Raw genomic sequence first — 17944 nt, forward strand, 5'->3', positions numbered from 1 at the left:
CACGACCAATACGTGTGTGCGTGCATGCATACGCCCACACGTGTGTGTGTGTGTGTGCACGTGTGTGTGCGCACCAGTGGTGAGGATTCTGCGCTTTCACCACCGAGGGCCTGGGTTCAATCCCTGGTCAGGGAACTAAGATCTCATAAGCCATGCGGCATGGTCAAAAGTAAAAAAAAAAAAGAAAATCAGAAACATACAGAAATATGAGTTGCCATATGACCCAGCAGTCCCACTCCTGGGCATATGCCCAAACAAAACTCTTAATTCAAAAGCACACACGCACCCCTGTGTTCACAGCAGCACTGGTTTACAGCAGCCGAGACATGGACATAACCTCAGGGTCCATCAGCAGGTGACTGGGTAAAGAGGATGCGTGTGTGTGTACACACTCACAATGTACTACTCTTAAAAAAAGAGCCAACGCCACTTGCAGCAGCACGGATGGATTGAGAGATGATCATGCTGAGTGAAGGAGTCCAGAAAGAGACAAGTACCACATGCAGAATCTAAACTACGACACAGATCAACTTACCCGTGAAATACTCACAGAGAACAGACTTGCAGTTACCAAGGGCGAGGGGAAGGGGTGGGGGAGGGAGGGTTCAGAGTTCAGGATTAGCAGATGCAAACTGTTTATATATGTGTGTGTGTGTGTGTATATATATATATGGATGGATAAACAACAAGGTCCTTTTTATAGTACAGGGAACTATATTTAGTATCCTGGGATAAACCATAATGGAAAAGAATATGAAATAATACATGTATATTAAAACTGCATCACTTTGCAGAAATTAACAATGCTGTAAATCAGCTGTACTTAAGGGAAAAAAAAAAAACATGGAGAAGGGAAAAAGCCTCCCTTTGCTCTAACCTCCCATCTGGGAGGGACACAGTGTCAGAAGAGCGCCCCCCACAGTGGGGGCAGCAGGTCCCCCATGAGCCTCTTCACTGCTCCTCCTCCCCTCTGAGCTCCTCCTTCACCAGACCCTCCTCGCCCCCTAGTGCTCCGGGGAATGGCTTGGGCCACCCGTCTTCCTTCCTAAAGGGATTCTGTCCAGTCTCAGGCTCCAGGCACCACCAGTGGTGAGTGAGCAACAGGTTGAGTGGCAGCCCTTAATCTTTGTCTCCCTCAAGTCCACTCAGAAACTTGATAAGCACCTACAGCTTAACAGACCCACAGCTCCTGCTCCTGTGAGTTCCTGCCCTCCTTTCCCAAGTCACCCTCCTACAGCCCCAGTCTCTTCACTCAGAGACCACCTTCTTCCAAAACAAAACTGGTATCCCTCAAGTCAGCTCTTTTTCTCATCCCACATCTGATCAACTGGAAAAACTCAAACATGTTCTGAATCTGGCCACTTGCCCACCTCGACTGCTGCCTCTGAGGTCCATGCCACCCACAGGTCTGGCCTGGATCTCCATGGCCTCCTAACTGGTCTTTGCCTTGTCAAGCACTTCTGCACACAGCAGCCAGCGCACCTCATCAGAGTGATCAAAGTACTCTAGGCCTGCCCGCAGCTTCACATCTCGCTGGGAATAAAATCAAAGCATCACTCCTGGTAAAAGGCCTCGCCCCCTACCCCACCCCCTCCACCTCGCTCTTTCAGAGCCTGCCTGGACACTCAGCAAATGCACAGTGCGTCAAGGATTGACCCCAGAGCCCCTCAGACAACAATACTGCATTTCCCCTGAGAACCCCAGCCCCCGAGAAGGTGAAGGCTTGAGTCACCTCCACAAATAGCCAAGGAGGTGACAGGTGGGTTCTGACCCCCGCTGAGGCTGCCCTCAGACAGCATCCGCCAAGTAACACGCCCTGTGTGCTCTGTAAGCTCAGCTCCAGCAGCGCTCGCCGTCCCGTGAATCTGCACGGAGTTCCTGCTGCTATCTCTGCAGGGTGCCCCACCCCCTGCTTACCCTGTGGGTTTTCCCCACAATTTTACACCCGGGGTTTCACTCATGCAGTGTCCTTTCTCATCCTTGTTCAGCTCAATCCTTTTGGTCCTTGGCTCCTATTGAGCCAAGTCGTGGCTCAGATATCACCTGCTGTGACCCCACCTACCCCTGATCTCCCCCTGGCAGTGGCCACTGCCCTCAAAGCCCCTTTGCTGCCATCTTCCCACCAGGAACACAGAGCCAGCACACACCTGACCCTCCCCAGGTACCCAGGAGACAGCTGCCAGCAGGACAAGAGGGTCAAATGCTGCCATTCCAGCTCCCCTGGGAATCCCATGCTCAGAAACAGAAGCATGAATCCTTTCAGCCTCCACTGATGGAAAAAAGCAGCACTCAGAGCCCACTGAAGCCTTCTGCTAGTGGGTGGGACATGGGTTCATAGGTGAGTCAGCTGATGCAAGGCCTGGGGTGAAAGGAGCTAAAGGGTCTGAGATGTTGACGGAAGCGCTGCTCACTGTCTAGTGTGGGCTCTGTGTGCATGCTAAGTCGCTGCAGTCGTGTCTGACTCTGCAACCCTATGGACTGCAGCCCACCGGGCTCCTCTGTCCGTGGGATTCTCCAGGCAAGAATACTGGAGTGCGTTGCCATGCCCTCCTCCAGGGGATCTTCCGGACCCAGGGATCACACCCGAGACTCATGTCTGTCTCCTGCATTGGCAGGCAGGTTCTTCACCGTTAGTGCCACCTGGGAAGACCAACGGGCTCTGCTGGCCACCATAATGAGGGGAAAAGCCCTCTACATGCGGGGGCTGAGAGGACGGAACCAGGGCCCATCAGAGAGCAAGCCTGCAAGCCTTAAAGGGTGGCATGGGGCGTCTTCTGTGACCCAGTAGAAGGGAGGCTTGGCTCAGCAAGGTCAGCTCCCTCTTCAGAGGAAATTCGATTTCCACCCAGACGTCCTCACTCGACAGCAGGCCCAGCCATGGCCAGTCAACCATGACTGGCCTGGGGCCTGCAGTGCACAGTGGCCCTGCCCCACTCCCAGCTCCTGAGCTACAGGACATAGGGGGCCTGCCTCCTCCCTGAGGGCCACATAGGGACCTCCACCCGGAACCTCGACATCAAAGGTGCTCTGAGCAGCTCAGGCTGAGATTCTGACGCGTGCCTTTTTTCAGCTGGCCTTATGGAGTCCTGGCTGCATGCCAGGCCCTTGGCTCCCAAGCTTTCCCAGACAGAGGACCCCCATCCCTCCATTCCCGGCCCTGTCCTAGGGAACCTTCTCCCAGAGAGGCAGCTTCCTGGGGGCTGGCTGCTCTGGGCCCTGCCTCCGGGAGCTCTCTTTCCAAGCCAGAGGCTGATTGCCCAGGACCGGTGCCCAGTGAGCTGCTGGCTGCGAGTGCTCTGCCCAGCCCGGAAGTGCCAGTCTTGCACTCGCCCAACAGGCTTTGTACCTTTTCACGCTCGTCTCATACTCAGTCCTCTGCCGGCACAGTTCTGCTCTGAGCTCTGTGACCAGGCCCTGGAGAACCTCGGTTCGGCGGGCGTGGTCCTGGGCAGGGCTGCCCGGGTCACTGGGCTCGCTGCTGCTGATGCAGGCACCCACTCCATCCAGGCCATGGTCCAGATCCAGGGATCTGCGCTCTTCGCTGCTGCTGAGGACAGGGGAGGGCTCGAGGGCCCCCTCGATGTGCAGGGAGCTGCAGGCAGAGGAGTCGCTGGCCCGGCATGCTGTGCAGCTGCTGACCGAGCCCCTGGCCGAGGCCTCACAGGAGGAGACCCCAGACCATGGCAGGCTGGCCACACTGGGTGTGCTGGGGAAGGAGCTCTGCGGGGGCACATTATCGTAGGTGGAGAGTCTCTGCTCAGAGCCTGAGTCCTTGAGCCGGTCTCCTGATGAGGCCCGGCGGTGGCCTCGCAGGGAGGACAGCCCATTCATGAGCCAGTTCCCTCCAGAGATGATGGGGACCTCCAGGGATGAGGTGCCCACCTTCGGACTCCCTGACCGGGACCCTGACTGCCGGAAGGAAGACCTCCAGTTGGGCAGAGTCTGCACCTTCTTCCCGGGGCTGGTGGCAGCAGGGCTGCCTCGGCTCCCCAGGCCCGTGGGAGAGGTTCTAGAGAGTGCCGCCACGGCAGCGCCATCCAGAGAGGAGGTCCTGTGCGAGGGCAGGCAGGGGGCGCTGGGACTGCCGGGCTCCGCCTGGTCGTCCCTGGGGACCTCCTCGGAGCCCCATCCCACGGTGCACGGTGGGCCCCCGCGTGGGGAGGAGGCTGGCCCCTCCGTGGTCCTCGGAGTGAAGAGCTGGCTGTGTTTGCGGATCAGGACGGTCATCAGCTGCTGGACCAGAGAAGTGCCTGCCAAGAGGAAGCAATAAGAAAAGGCTGACTGACTGCCTCCCGTCCAGCTTCTCCAGGCCAGTGGGCAAGCTGCAGCTCGGGCCCAGGGCGCCCCGCTCTGCGAGTAGCCTCAAACCAGGCTACTTAGGGGTGGGCTCTACAAGAGCCCGCCATCGTCCGCTCGAAAGGTAAGGATGGCCACCACACTTTCCAAACACAGACAGGGACAGAAGGACCATACCGCAAATCCGCCTCCTCCAGTGTGGGGTCTGGAGCACGGAAAGGCACTCAGCCTTCACGCCCACTCCAACCAGCTGGCGGAGCGGGAGCTGACACGGTGCTGGCTGAGGCTGCGGGCTGAGCCGAGGGCAGGCTGGAGCCGGAGGCCAGGGCCTAGCGGCCGGGGCCCTCCTGGCTGCCCCATCTGCTGCCCACAGCAGCCACGCCTGCCTGTCCACTCCGGGGGCCCAGGGCTCTGGGGCACAGAAAGGAGATGTCCTCATACGCAGTCACACATAGACAAGCTCATACACCAACCCCAGACAGCCACACACATACACAACCCCATATACACACATGTAAAACCCCAGACAGTCACACATATACCCGTACACAGTCACACACACACAACCCCATACACAGTCACACACATACACAACCCCATACACAGTCACACACATACACAACCCCATACACAGTCACACACACACAACCCCATACACAGTCACACACATACAGAACCCCATACACAGTCACACACACACAACCCCATACACAGTCACACACACACAGCCCCATACACAGTCACACACATACACAACCCCATACACAGTCACACACATACACAACCCCATATACACACATGTAAAACCCCAGACAGTCACACATATACCCGTACACAGTCACACACACACAACCCCATACACAGTCACACACATACAACCCCATACACAGTCACACACATACACAACCCCATATACACACATGTAAAACCCCAGACAGTCACACATATACCCGTACACAGTCACACACACACAACCCCATACACAGTCACACACACACATACACAACCCCATACACAGTCACACACATACACAACCCCATATACACACATGTAAAACCCCAGTCACACATATACCCGTACACAGTCACACACACACAACCCCATACACAGTCACACACACACAACCCCATACACAGTCACACACAAACAACCCCATACACAGTCACACACACACAGCCCCATACACAGCCACACACATACACAACCCCATATACACACATGTAAAACCCCAGACAGTCACACATATACCCGTACACAGTCACACACACACAACCCCATACACAGTCACACACACACAACCCCATATACACACATGTAAAACCCCAGACAGTCACACATATACCCGTACACAGTCACACACACACAACCCCATACACAGTCACACACATACAACCCCATACACAGTCACACACATACACAACCCCATATACACACATGTAAAACCCCAGACAGTCACACATATACCCGTACACAGTCACACACACACAACCCCATACACAGTCACACACATACACAACCCCATATACACACATGTAAAACCCCAGTCACACATATACCCGTACACAGTCACACACACACAACCCCATACACAGTCACACACACACAACCCCATACACAGTCACACACACACAACCCCATATACACACATGTAAAACCCCAGACAGTCACACATATACCCGTACACAGTCACACACACACAACCCCATACACAGTCACACACACACAACCCCATATACACACATGTAAAACCCCAGACAGTCACACATATACCCGTACACAGTCACACATACACAACCCCATACACAGTCACACACACACAACCCCATACACAGTCACACACAAACAACCCCATACACAGTCACACACACACAGCCCCATACACAGCCACACACATACACAACCCCATATACACACATGTAAAACCCCAGACAGTCACACATATACCCGTACACAGTCACACACACACAACCCCATACACAGTCACACACATACAACCCCATACACAGTCACACACATACACAACCCCATATACACACATGTAAAACCCCAGACAGTCACACATATACCCGTACACAGTCACACACACACAACCCCATACACAGTCACACACATACACAACCCCATATACACACATGTAAAACCCCAGTCACACATATACCCGTACACAGTCACACACACACAACCCCATACACAGTCACACACACACAACCCCATACACAGTCACACACATACAACCCCATACACAGCCACACACATACACAACCCCATATACACACATGTAAAACCCCAGACAGTCACACATATACCCGTACACAGTCACACACACACAACCCCATACACAGTCACACACATACAACCCCATACACAGTCACACACATACACAACCCCATATACACACATGTAAAACCCCAGACAGTCACACATATACCCGTACACAGTCACACACACACAACCCCATACACAGTCACACACACACAACCCCATACACAGTCACACACAAACAACCCCATACACAGTCACACACACACAACCCCATATACACACATGTAAAACCCCAGACAGTCACACATATACCCGTACACAGTCACACATACACAACCCCATACACAGTCACACACACACAACCCCATACACAGTCACACACAAACAACCCCATACACAGTCACACACACACAGCCCCATACACAGCCACACACATACACAACCCCATATACACACATGTAAAACCCCAGACAGTCACACATATACCCGTACACAGTCACACATACACAACCCCATACACAGTCACACACATACACAACCCCATACACAGTCACACATATACAACCCCATACACAGTCACACACACACAACCCCATACACAGTCACTCACACATACAACCCCATACACAGTCACACACATACACAACCCCATACACAGTCACACACATACACAACCCAATATACACACATGTAAAACCCCAGACAGTCACACACATACCCGTACACAGTCACACACACACAACCCCATACACAGTCACACACATACAACCCCATACACAGTCACACACATACACAACCCCATACACAGTCACACACATACACAACCCCATACACAGTCACACATATACAACCCCATACATAGAGTCACACATACACAACCCCATACACACATAAAACCTCAGACATAGTCACACATATACCCGTACACAGTCACACATACACAGCCCCATACACAGTCACACACACACGACTCCATACAGTCACACACATACAACCCCATACACAGTCACTCACTCATGACCCCATAGTCACACACACAGTCACACACACACAACCCCATACACAATCACACACAAATGCACATAGCCACCCCCCTAACATGAACAACCCCACCCACAAGCACATGCTTCCTCTTCCCCAGGCCACAGCCCCTGAGACACAGCCTGCAGCATATGGGGGACTCGGTTCCTGAGGCTGTGGGGTGGGGAGAGGGGTCAGTGACAACGGGAGGCTTTGCGGAGGGACCATGGCACCCACCCTCCTGTCATCCTCCACCAAAGGCCAGAGGCGGGGGAGGCTTCTGTGTGAGGAGGAAGGCCAAGTGCTCCAGCTGCCACTGGAAGTAATGGAGAGTCACGGGGAGCATTAAGCACAGTCTTTAGTAGGTGAAGCAAGATCCTGGCAGTTCAGCAGGGTGAGCATTTGCCCTCAGGCATTTGTGCAGCCTGGCAGGTGGGAGCTCTGGGGAGAAACTACCAGTCAGGCCAAGGGCGTGCTAAACGAGAGAACAAGGCCCCGGGGACACCCTGTCAGCTGTGGGTGGGGCAGGGAAAGCCCTGCACCCACCCTCACCCCCTCGCCTCCCCTAGTTCACGTTCCACAGGCCTGGCCACTCTGCCCTCAGCCGGCCTCGTGCCAGGGGCAGCTGGCGTCAGGCGGGTTCTGCGTGAGTTCTGCCAGCCTCTCTGCTCTGTGGCTCCACTGGCTGCGGGTCTCCTGTGAGCAGCTAGACTCTCACACTAGAGAGGATGGCCTTTCTATGGGGCCTCCAAGCAGTGCGCTCATTTCCAGGCCAGCCTGCACCTGTGTGCCCTCTGAACAGTCCGACTAACAGAGTCACCTCACCTCTTGCGGCCTGTCTCCTCGTCTGTCAAATGGGGGCAGTAACCGGGGGCTTCTTGTGAGGGCTGAGATGCTCAGTAGGAGTAAAGCACTTGGCAGAGGCCCTGACGTGTGGAGAGCGGCTGCTATTGCTATATTATTTAAAATCTTTCATTATGACTTCATTACAGAATGTAATATCCCTAGGGTTTGCTGAGCTCTAACACCCAGAAGAAGGCTGTGACAATTACTTAAGAGAAAATCACTTCAGTAAAACAAAACCATTTGTGTGTATTTAAGGGCAAGGGCACTGACCTTTCCACCCCACCTCCACCCGCTCAGCCGCTCCCATCATTCTAACTGCACCTCACGACCCCATCCACAGGGCAAAGCTCCTGTCCCTTTTAGAGCTGACCCCATGGGGGAAGAGGAGCTGGAGAAGGCAGTGATGAGGTCCAGAGAGGCTGCTTCCAAGTGCCCAGGGCTGGGGCCACCCTTCCTGCTGGCCTGCCATGAGGGTTCTGAGGACTTGCCCAGGGTCGACATGAGCCCAGAGCACCTAACACCACCGCGCACACCCCACAACTACCTTCCATAATGGCCACTGGGTCCTCTATCTGTGGCCGAAGGATATTAGGCCCAAAAACAGTTGCCAGGTTCTGGACGCTCATCTTGTTGACATCTGAGTGGGACTGAACTTCATCCAGAAACCTACAAAGTAAGGAAGAGACAGTTGTCAGAGAAGCAAATCCTGACTACAGATCTGCTGGGAGCTGCCTGGCCCCCGAGCTCAGCTGTGCCCCTCTTTCCACAGCTACCGGGCACAGTCAGCTGCCCCTGCCAGGCTCAGGAGAGGGCAGCGCTTCCCTGAGATCCGGAGGGCCATCAGAAGTAAAGGCCACTGGAACCAGGGCCTGTTGTTGGTGTGGAAGGACAGAACTCCCCCACCTGCCCTGGGCGCAGCTGCCTAGGAAGGCTCAGACCCCCAGATGCGGGGCTGGGTGAAGGCTCACCCTACCTGTCCTCTCCTGGCACCCTGAGCCTAGGTCATGGTCAGGAAGCAGACCCACGGGGAGGGATGGTGAGAGGCACCCAGGGGAGGCGGAAGGAACACAGGCCATCCGGCTTTCCTTCAGGAAAGATGCGCTCAGGACTGTATAACACTGCCTGCGCCGGCCAGGACCGTAATAAGCTCTGTAAGCACAGAGACCTCTTTTATATCCCCCACTGGCTTGACAGAGGTGTAGGTGGTCCCCCGACCCCTGTGAAGGGCACACGGAGCCAGACCGCAGGAGAGGGAAGCCCCACCCCTAGTCACTTACTTGCAGATATATCTGAGCAGGTTGTAATTGACCAGGGGAAGGCTGCTCACTTGCTTAGCCAACTCCAGAGTCCCCTTGGGATTGAGAGAGAGAAAACAGCATTTCAAAGATCAGCAGGGAGGCCCCAGGCCTTCTCTTGCTGGAGGGAGGCAGGATGAGGAGGGGGTGGGAATCTGAGTCCAGACCTCCATCCACAGCCCACGGGCCTGGCTGCCAGTGACCAGAGGGCACCACCACTTTCATCCCCCTGGCTGGTGACCTCTGGGGGGAAAGAGATTTACTTTCGAGATGCTGTTGTGAGGGATGTGCCTGTGCAGAGCCACAGAGGAATGTCAGGGCCAGCGCTCAGCTCACTTATCGAGGCACAAATATTTGCTAGATAAAGACCCCTCATCTCCCACACAGCCACAGGGAGGGCAAACAGTTCTTCCCCAGCTGGAGCCAACCAGGGCTGCAGGCGGGGGGGGGGGTGGGGGTGGGGGGGGCTCTGCCCTGGGGGCAGTCTCAAATTCTTTTGGGAGGAGGCAGGATAGAAATAGATGAAAGGTCTGGTTGTTTTTGAATCCCAAGGCCGGCCTGGGTAGCCTGAGTTAGATGTGGGAGAAGGTGATGGAGCAGGAATGCCTACTGAGTGGTGGTCCAGCCTGGGCACGCTGCACTCAAGAGCATGGCTGGAACACAGCCTGCTTCAGGAGGCACCTGTCCCTCCGAGCGATGGACAGCTGCACACAAGGAGGGGATGCCCCAGGCATCCCACCCCAGAGTACCTTCCCGCCTAGCGGGGAAATAGGCTAGCCCTCCCCAGATTAGGAGCTTCTAGGCCTGGCCCCCGCCCCCAGCAGAGCAGGCTACAGGATCTATGTACCATGAACAGTCACGACAAGTCCTGTGTCCACGGCCTCCCCCCGCCATCACCTAGCAGGCCCGCTCCCCCAGCAGGGTCCCCGGGAGCCACTAACCTCCCCCTCGTCCTTGGTGAGCAGCTGGGCGCAGCTAAGGAAGTCCTCGTACCTGGAGAAGGGGACCACAGGCTCGGGGAGCTCCCGCAGGTAGAGCTTCAGCAGCGAGGCCACCGTGTGCACATCTGTTGTGCTGCAGACGGAGGGACGCCCGTGAGGCTGGCGCCAGAGGCCCCGGGGCGGCCAGCACCCTGGCCAGCACCTCTCCCGCCCCCCGCAGGGGCAGTCTCTGCTCTCACACCCATGTATGTGTGTGCATTCACACACACGCGCTGTGGCGACCAGCCAGGGAACAGATGGGTGTGAAGGGCCACCTTCCACTGGCCTGGTGCCTGCCCCAGGTACTCTGGGGTCGCGGAGCCAAGGGCACAGGAGCCAGGGGCACAGCTGTCCTTTGGCCCAAGTCTGAGCCTGCTTTCTCTGCCCAGGCTCACCCTCTAGTGGAAGCGGGAGGACCGTGTCAAACATGCCCACCGTGCAGGGCTGCCAAGCCCCTTGGAAAAGGGCAGCTGTCCTTGGGCACCGAGGCTGGGCAGGCCAGAGGTCAGCCCCTCTCCCCAGCTCTGGGCTCCTATTCACACTACAGATGCCCCATCTCCAGTGTCCCAGAGCCCCATATGTCCACTCCCAGGCATCAGTCTCCCGCTTGCAGCTCGGAGCTGCCCAGGCTGCAGCGGGCCCTGTAGAGGATGGTGGCCCTGGGCCTGTTTGGATTCTGGGACTAAGTCCTGGGCTGCAGCCCTGGTGCCTCCTCCAAGCTCGCCTTCCCGGCTGGGGGGCCCCAGGTGTTCCGTCTGCTTTTCCCTCATGGCAGGTGTTCAGGGAAGATGGGCCTCAGGCCAAAAGTGGCTGTGCCATTAAGGCGCCTCCCGGCCTGCTGCCCATCTCATCGCTGAGATGAGCCCCGGGGTCCCTTCCACCCTGGCACTTGGAGTTCTGGGGTTCCATAGGGCCGCATGTACCTCGAGTTTGTACCCCAGAACCCCTCCCTGCCTCAGGACCGGCGGCTCGATGGCTCTTGGTCTGGCCAGCTGAGCAGCCCCCATCCCTGCCCCCACCTCCCCTCTCCAGCCAAGCACATGACCGCCCTCACCCTTCTCTGCCTTCTCCCAGCCACTCCCCTGCTGACACCCCCACTTCCTGGAAGCTTACGTCCCCAGTGGGTACCTAGCCTTGAGCCTAGCCACCTTCCACCTGGGGACCCCATGAGCTCACTGCCAGCCACTGCATGAGCAGGAACCCCAGGAAGATGGGGGGAGGGACGGGAAGCTGGGAGGATGGACAAGGGCCCGCCATTGTGTCTCCCCCTGGTGGGGAAGGCGAAGCATTTCTGATCTGGGCAAGCTGACTCAGAGGGCGGGCCCTCTGGGCTGCAGACCTCGTGGCTGACCCCGAAACTTTGGGCGTCCCTGCCCAAAGCCCCATCCCGACTCCTCCTGGCTGCCCGAGGCTACAGTGCTCCTGGTCCCGGGAGCTTGGCTCAGCCCTGCCTGCCTCATCTTTCCTCCCTCCCTAGAAATTCACTTCCTCACCTTCTCCCCACTCCACACTGTTGGCCTGTGCCCGCTCTGGGCAGGCCCTCTCTGGGAAATGGCGATCAGACCCCCACTCCACGTCGGAAACAGAGAGGTTCTCCTGGCTGTGGTGATGGGCTGGGCAGAGGCTGGAGGGGCTGGCGGTGTTCTGCCCTGAGAGGAGGAGAGCTGAAAATGCCAGGGCTGCCAGCAGAAACCTGTGGGCCTGTCCTGCAAGGGGCGGGGGCTTGTCTGCCCCAGGGGAGGGCGGATCTGAGAAGGGGCAGAAGCTCCATGGGGGCCAGGGCTGGCTGGCTGGCTGCAGAAAGAGCTTTCTATGAAAAACTACCCCATAATGGGGGTTTCGTCCGAGAGAAGAAGCCCCCTGCTCTTAGCCCCTGGGCCCTCAGTGAGGCTGACTCTATCCCAGGGTGGACCCTAGGACCCAGTAAGCCCCAGTGGTGGGGTGAGGACAGGTGGAGGAGACTCGCTCCCCTGCCCCCGAAACTTGTGAGGATGTGCATCTCAGTACTGGCACCTAAGGAGCCAGGGGGTGGGGGAATGGCTCGCCCTGAGACAGCAGAGCCAAGAGAAGGACACGGGCTTATAAGGGGCATCTGCACAGCAGACAGAGCCCACATGGAAGTAGCAGGATCTACCCGTGTGGGAGACTCAGGGCTGCTACAGTGGTTCCATGCCCCACACTCCGCCCATCAGGAGGGCTGGCTGGGCACACGTGTGCCAGCGTGGGGCTTCACCCTACCCTCCATCCTGCACCCAGGCCTCTCAGCTGGCATCCTGAGAGGAGACTCAGGGGGTGATGGACAGGTGGCCCTATCTACATCTCCTCCCAGGAGCTCACCTGTCAAACAGTGGCTTCTCCCCACAGTCAAAGGAATCCTGCAGGTCCCTCACCAGGTTGGCCTGGCCGGGCATACGGAAGAGGCCCTCCTCGGTGAGCCCACGCTCCCGGATGAAGTCCACACACTGCTCCACCAGCAGCGGCGCCAGGCGTGGGCCAGACTTCCGCTCGTGGTGGACTGTGTCCTCCAGGCGCTGCCCAAAGACCCCTGGGCACAGAGAGGAGCTGGTCACACCCTCAGCTAGCTGGCTCAGCAGCGGGGGGGACGCTGGGGACAGCAGGGGCAGCGAGCGCTGTCAGGGCCCAGGGTGGCACCCCCACCCCCGCCCCGAGGAAGCACATCAGAAACTGGGAGGGCAGGCGCCAGGTGGTTGGGACAGGGCAGAAGGGCATATCGGGCCGCAGCCGAGGCTGGCCTGTGGAGCCTGTCCAAGCGTGAGGACCCTTTGGGCCCTCGGGAAGCATGCATTGCACATTTATTTATGTACTGGTTTATATATGCAATACTAACTTTCAAATGGCAGTGGCTTGCATTTAAAAACCTAACACCACGGGCACCGAAAGACGCACTCCAGAAAGTTCTTAGTGGCACCCCCTGCAATCTCTCTGAGTGAGAAGCCAGCTAATGCCCACGAGGGGCAGAATGAGCGGGAGCATCGTGGTCTACTCACGCCACGGAGCAGAGGACAGCAGTGAGCACCGCTGAGGCACAAGCACCAAGACAGAGGACAGGCAATACGAGGGCAGAGCCGCGAGCCAACACTGGAGATCGTTACGGAAACGCGAGTCGAAACTCTCACGCCCATGAGGGTGGCTGCCATCCAAAGAGCAGAAAACCACCCGTGCTGGTGAGGATGTCGAGAAACGGAGCGCCTGTGCCCTGTTCATGGGAAGGTGAGCTGGTGCAGCCACTACGGAAAATGCTACGGAGGCACCTCAAGCAATTAAAGCAGAATTCCTGTGTGGCCCAGCAATCCCGCTTCTGGGCATATCCCCAAAACAGAGCAGAGATGGGAGCAGACACAGAAACACCCATGTTCACAGGAGTATTATTCACAATACCCAAACGGTGGAAGCAAACCGAGGGCCCGTCGCTGGACAGGTGGATAAGCACAATGCGATGCACATATATTATTAATATTATGCAACGTAATATTATTCAGCCAGAAGAAGAAGGACATTCTGACAGATGTCGCAACATGGACAAACCTTGAGGACATGTTGCCAAGTGAAATAAGCCAGTCCACTAAAACAGCGTGATTCTACTTATGAGACACTCAGCATAAGCAAATTCAGAGAGACAGAAAGCAGAATGGTGGTTGCCAGGGGCTGGAGGAGAGTGGAATGGAGAGTTATTGTTTAATGGGTACAGTGTCTATTTTTGTGTTGTGTATTAGAGAATGTTCCAATTTCATTCTTTCACGTGTTGCTGTTCAGTTTTCCCAGCACCACCTACTGAAGAGACTCTCTTTTTCTCATTGTATATTCTTGCCTCCTCTGTCATAGATTAATCGACCACAGGCATGTGAGTTTATTTCTGGGTTTTCTCTCCCGTTCTTTTGATCCATATTTCTGTTTCTATGCCAGTACTATACTGTTTTGATTACTATAGTTTATAGTATAGTCTGAAGTCAGGGAGTCTGATTCCTCCAGCTCTGTATCTCTTTCTCAAGATTGCTTTGGCTATTCATGGTCTTTTGTGTCTCCATACACATTTTAAGATTTTTTTGATTCTAGTCCTATAAAAAAAATGTCATTGCTAATTTGAAAGGGATTGCATCAAATCTCTAGATTGCCTTGGGTAAGTAAGCTGTCGCTGTTTGCAGAGGACATATTATACATAGAAAATCCTAAACATGCTGTCAGAAAATCGTGAGAGCTCAATGAATTTGGTAAAGTTGCAAGATACAAAATTAATACACAGAAGTCTCCTGCATTCCTATAATAACAATGGAAGATCAGAAAGAGAAATTGAGGAAACAATCCCATTTACCATCTCATCCAAAAGAGTCAAATACCTAGTGGTAGATTTACCTAAGGAGGCAAGACCTATACACTGAAAAGTAAGATGCTCACAAAGACACTGAAGATGACGCAAAGAGATGGAAAGATGTACCGTGTTCTTGGTGTACCAGCCCTGGAAGAATAAACATTGTCGAAATGACTATACAAAGCAACCTACAGAAATAAACCGGAAAAGGATCAAAGACCTAAATCCTAAATGGAAGACTGAACATGATAAAACTCTTAGAGGAAAACGCAGGCAGAATACTCTGACATTAATTGCAGCGGTACCTTTTATGATTCACCTCCTCGAGTAATGAAGACAAAGACCAAATAAACAAATGGGACCTCGTTAAAAGTTTCTGCACAGCAAAGGAAAAAATAAAATGAAGAAACAGAATGGGAGAAAATATTTGCAAATGGAGCGACTGACAAGGGATTAATCTCAGAAATATACAAATAGCCCTCATGCATCTCTATGTCAAAAAAAAAAAAAAAAACCAACCCTAATCAAAGAATAGGGAGAAGACGTAAATAGGTATCTTTTTAAAGAAGACATACAGATGCCCAAAAGGCACATGAAAAGATGCTTAACATCACTAATTTCCAGAGAGATGCAAATCAAAACTACAGTGAGGTATCACTTCATGCCCATCAGAATGGCTATTCTCAAGAGGTCGACAACCAATAAATGGTAGACAGGATGTGGAGAAAAGGGAGCCTCCTACGCTGTTGGCGGGAGTGTAAATTAGTACAACTACTATGGAGAACAGTATGTAGGCTCCTCAGAAAACTGAAATTAGAGCCACCATATGATCCAACAATTTCACTCCTCACCGTATACCTGGAGAAAACACGTAATCTGAAAGGCTACACACACACCCCAGTGTTCATGAAAGTGAAGGTGAAGTTGCTCAGTCGTGTCCGGTTCCTTGTGACCCCATGGACTGCAGCCTAGCAGGCTCCTCCATTCACAGGCTTTCCAGGCAAGAGTTCTGGAGTGGGTTGCCATTTCCTTCTCCAGGGGATCTTTCCAACCCAGGAATCGAACCTGGGTCTCCCGCGTTGCGGGCAGGCGCTTTACAGTCTGAGCCACCAGGGAAGCCCTCCGGTGTTCACAGCGGCACTATTCACAGTGGCAAAGATGCAGAAGCAACCTAAATGACCATCGTCAGAGGAACGAACAGAGATGCGGTCCACACACACACGGACTATTACTCAGCCGCAGAAACGGATGAAATAATGCCATTTGCAGCAACGTGAAGAAACCGAGGGATTAGCATCCTAAGTGAGGTCAGAAAGAGGCTGTTATAGATCGATGTTATAGCACTCATATGTAGAATCTAGTTTCAAAAATAAAAATGAACTTACTTACAAAACAGAGGCAGACTTACAGATATTGAGAACAAACTTAATGGTTACCAAAGGGGGAACATGGAGGGGAAGGATAAAGCAGGGGCTTGGGATTAAAACACGCACACTATGGTAACCAGCAAGGACCCACTGTAATAACCAGCAAGGACCTACTACAATAACCAGCAAGGGCCTACTGTAATAACCAGCGAGGGCCTACTGTAGTAACCAGCGAGGACCTACTGTAACACCAGCGAGGACCTACTGTAATAACCAGCAAGGACCTACTGTAATAACCAGCGAGGGCCTACTGTAATAACCAGCGAGGGCCTACTGTAATAACCAGCGAGGGCCTACTGTAATAACCAGCGAGGGCCTACTGTAATAACCAGCGAGGGCCTACTGTAATAACCAGCGAGGACCTACTACAATAACCAGCAAGGGCCTACTGTAATAACCAGCGAGGGCCTACTGTAGTAACCAGCAAGGACCTACTGTAATAACCAGCGAGGGCCTACTGTAATAACCAGCGAGGACCTACTGTAATAACCAGCAAGGGCCTACTGTAATAACCAGCGAGGACCTACTGTAATAACCAGCAAGGGCCTACTGTAATAACCAGCGAGGGCCTACTGTAATAACCAGCGAGGACCTACTGTAGTAACCAGCAAGGACCTACTACAATAACCAGCAAGGGCCTACTATAATAACCAGCAAGGACCTACTGTAATAACCAGCGAGGACCTACTGTAATAACCAGCGAGGACCTACTGTAATAACCAGCGAGGACCTACTGTAGTAACCAGCGAGGACCTACTGTAGTAACCAGCGAGGACCTACTGTAATAACCAGCGAGGACATACTGTAATAACCAGCGAGGACCTACTGTAACACCAGCGAGGGCCTACTGTAATAACCAGCGAGGACCTACTGTAACACCAGCAAGGACCTACTGTAACACCAGCGAGGACCTACTGTAATAACCAGCGAGGACCTACTATAATAACCAGCGAGGACCTACTGTAATAACCAGCGAGGACCTACTGTAATAACCAGCGAGGACCCCCAGTAGAGTACAGGGATTTCTACTCAACGTTCTGTGATAGCTTATACGAGGAAAGAATCTAAAAAAGAATGAACACATGTATGTTATGTATCACTTTGCTGTACACCTGAAACTAACCCAACATTATAAATCAACTACATTCCAATAAAATAAAAATTAGAAAAACGAAAGAACCCAGGCAGTCTGGCTCCAGGCCTGGAGAATACCCCAGGCCACATGCCTGCTCTCCACGCTTCCTGGAGCATGGATGCCTATGTCCATGCTGTTACCCCACCAGGCTTGCTTCCCATGTTTGTCCTGTCTGTCTTCACCAGTAGCTCCCAGGATGCGGTCATTTGGGCAACAGGAAAATTCAAAAAGAGGAATTCAAAAAAAGGACAGCTCAGCTGCCCTTGCCCACTGGGGTGTAGCCGGTAAACAGTGTTGAACACAGGGGCAGATGCTGCCCAAAGACTGGCATGGGGGCTGCCTGGGGCAACTCTGAG

General features: G+C 54.1%; 1 protein-coding gene across 13 annotated transcripts in view; it reads right to left on the minus strand.

Annotated features, from left to right (window-relative positions):
- Nucleotides 1-17944, minus strand: part of ARHGAP22 (Rho GTPase activating protein 22) — a 181490-nt gene that overhangs the window by 3271 nt on the left and 160275 nt on the right. For all 13 annotated transcript variants that reach the window (XM_069572442.1, XM_069572439.1, XM_069572450.1 and 10 more), the window contains 5 exons: nt 13037-13244; nt 10661-10793; nt 9702-9775; nt 8969-9090; nt 3347-4250 (listed from right to left, as the gene is read on the minus strand). In XM_069572442.1, coding sequence (XP_069428543.1) covers nt 3347-4250; nt 8969-9090; nt 9702-9775; nt 10661-10793; nt 13037-13244 — 1441 coding nt within the window. The remainder of the gene's footprint in view (nt 1-3346; nt 4251-8968; nt 9091-9701; nt 9776-10660; nt 10794-13036; nt 13245-17944) is intronic.

The sequence above is a fragment of the Ovis canadensis genome, chromosome 25 (genome assembly GCF_042477335.2).
Source record: "Ovis canadensis isolate MfBH-ARS-UI-01 breed Bighorn chromosome 25, ARS-UI_OviCan_v2, whole genome shotgun sequence".
Taxonomy (NCBI): Eukaryota; Metazoa; Chordata; class Mammalia; order Artiodactyla; family Bovidae; genus Ovis; species Ovis canadensis.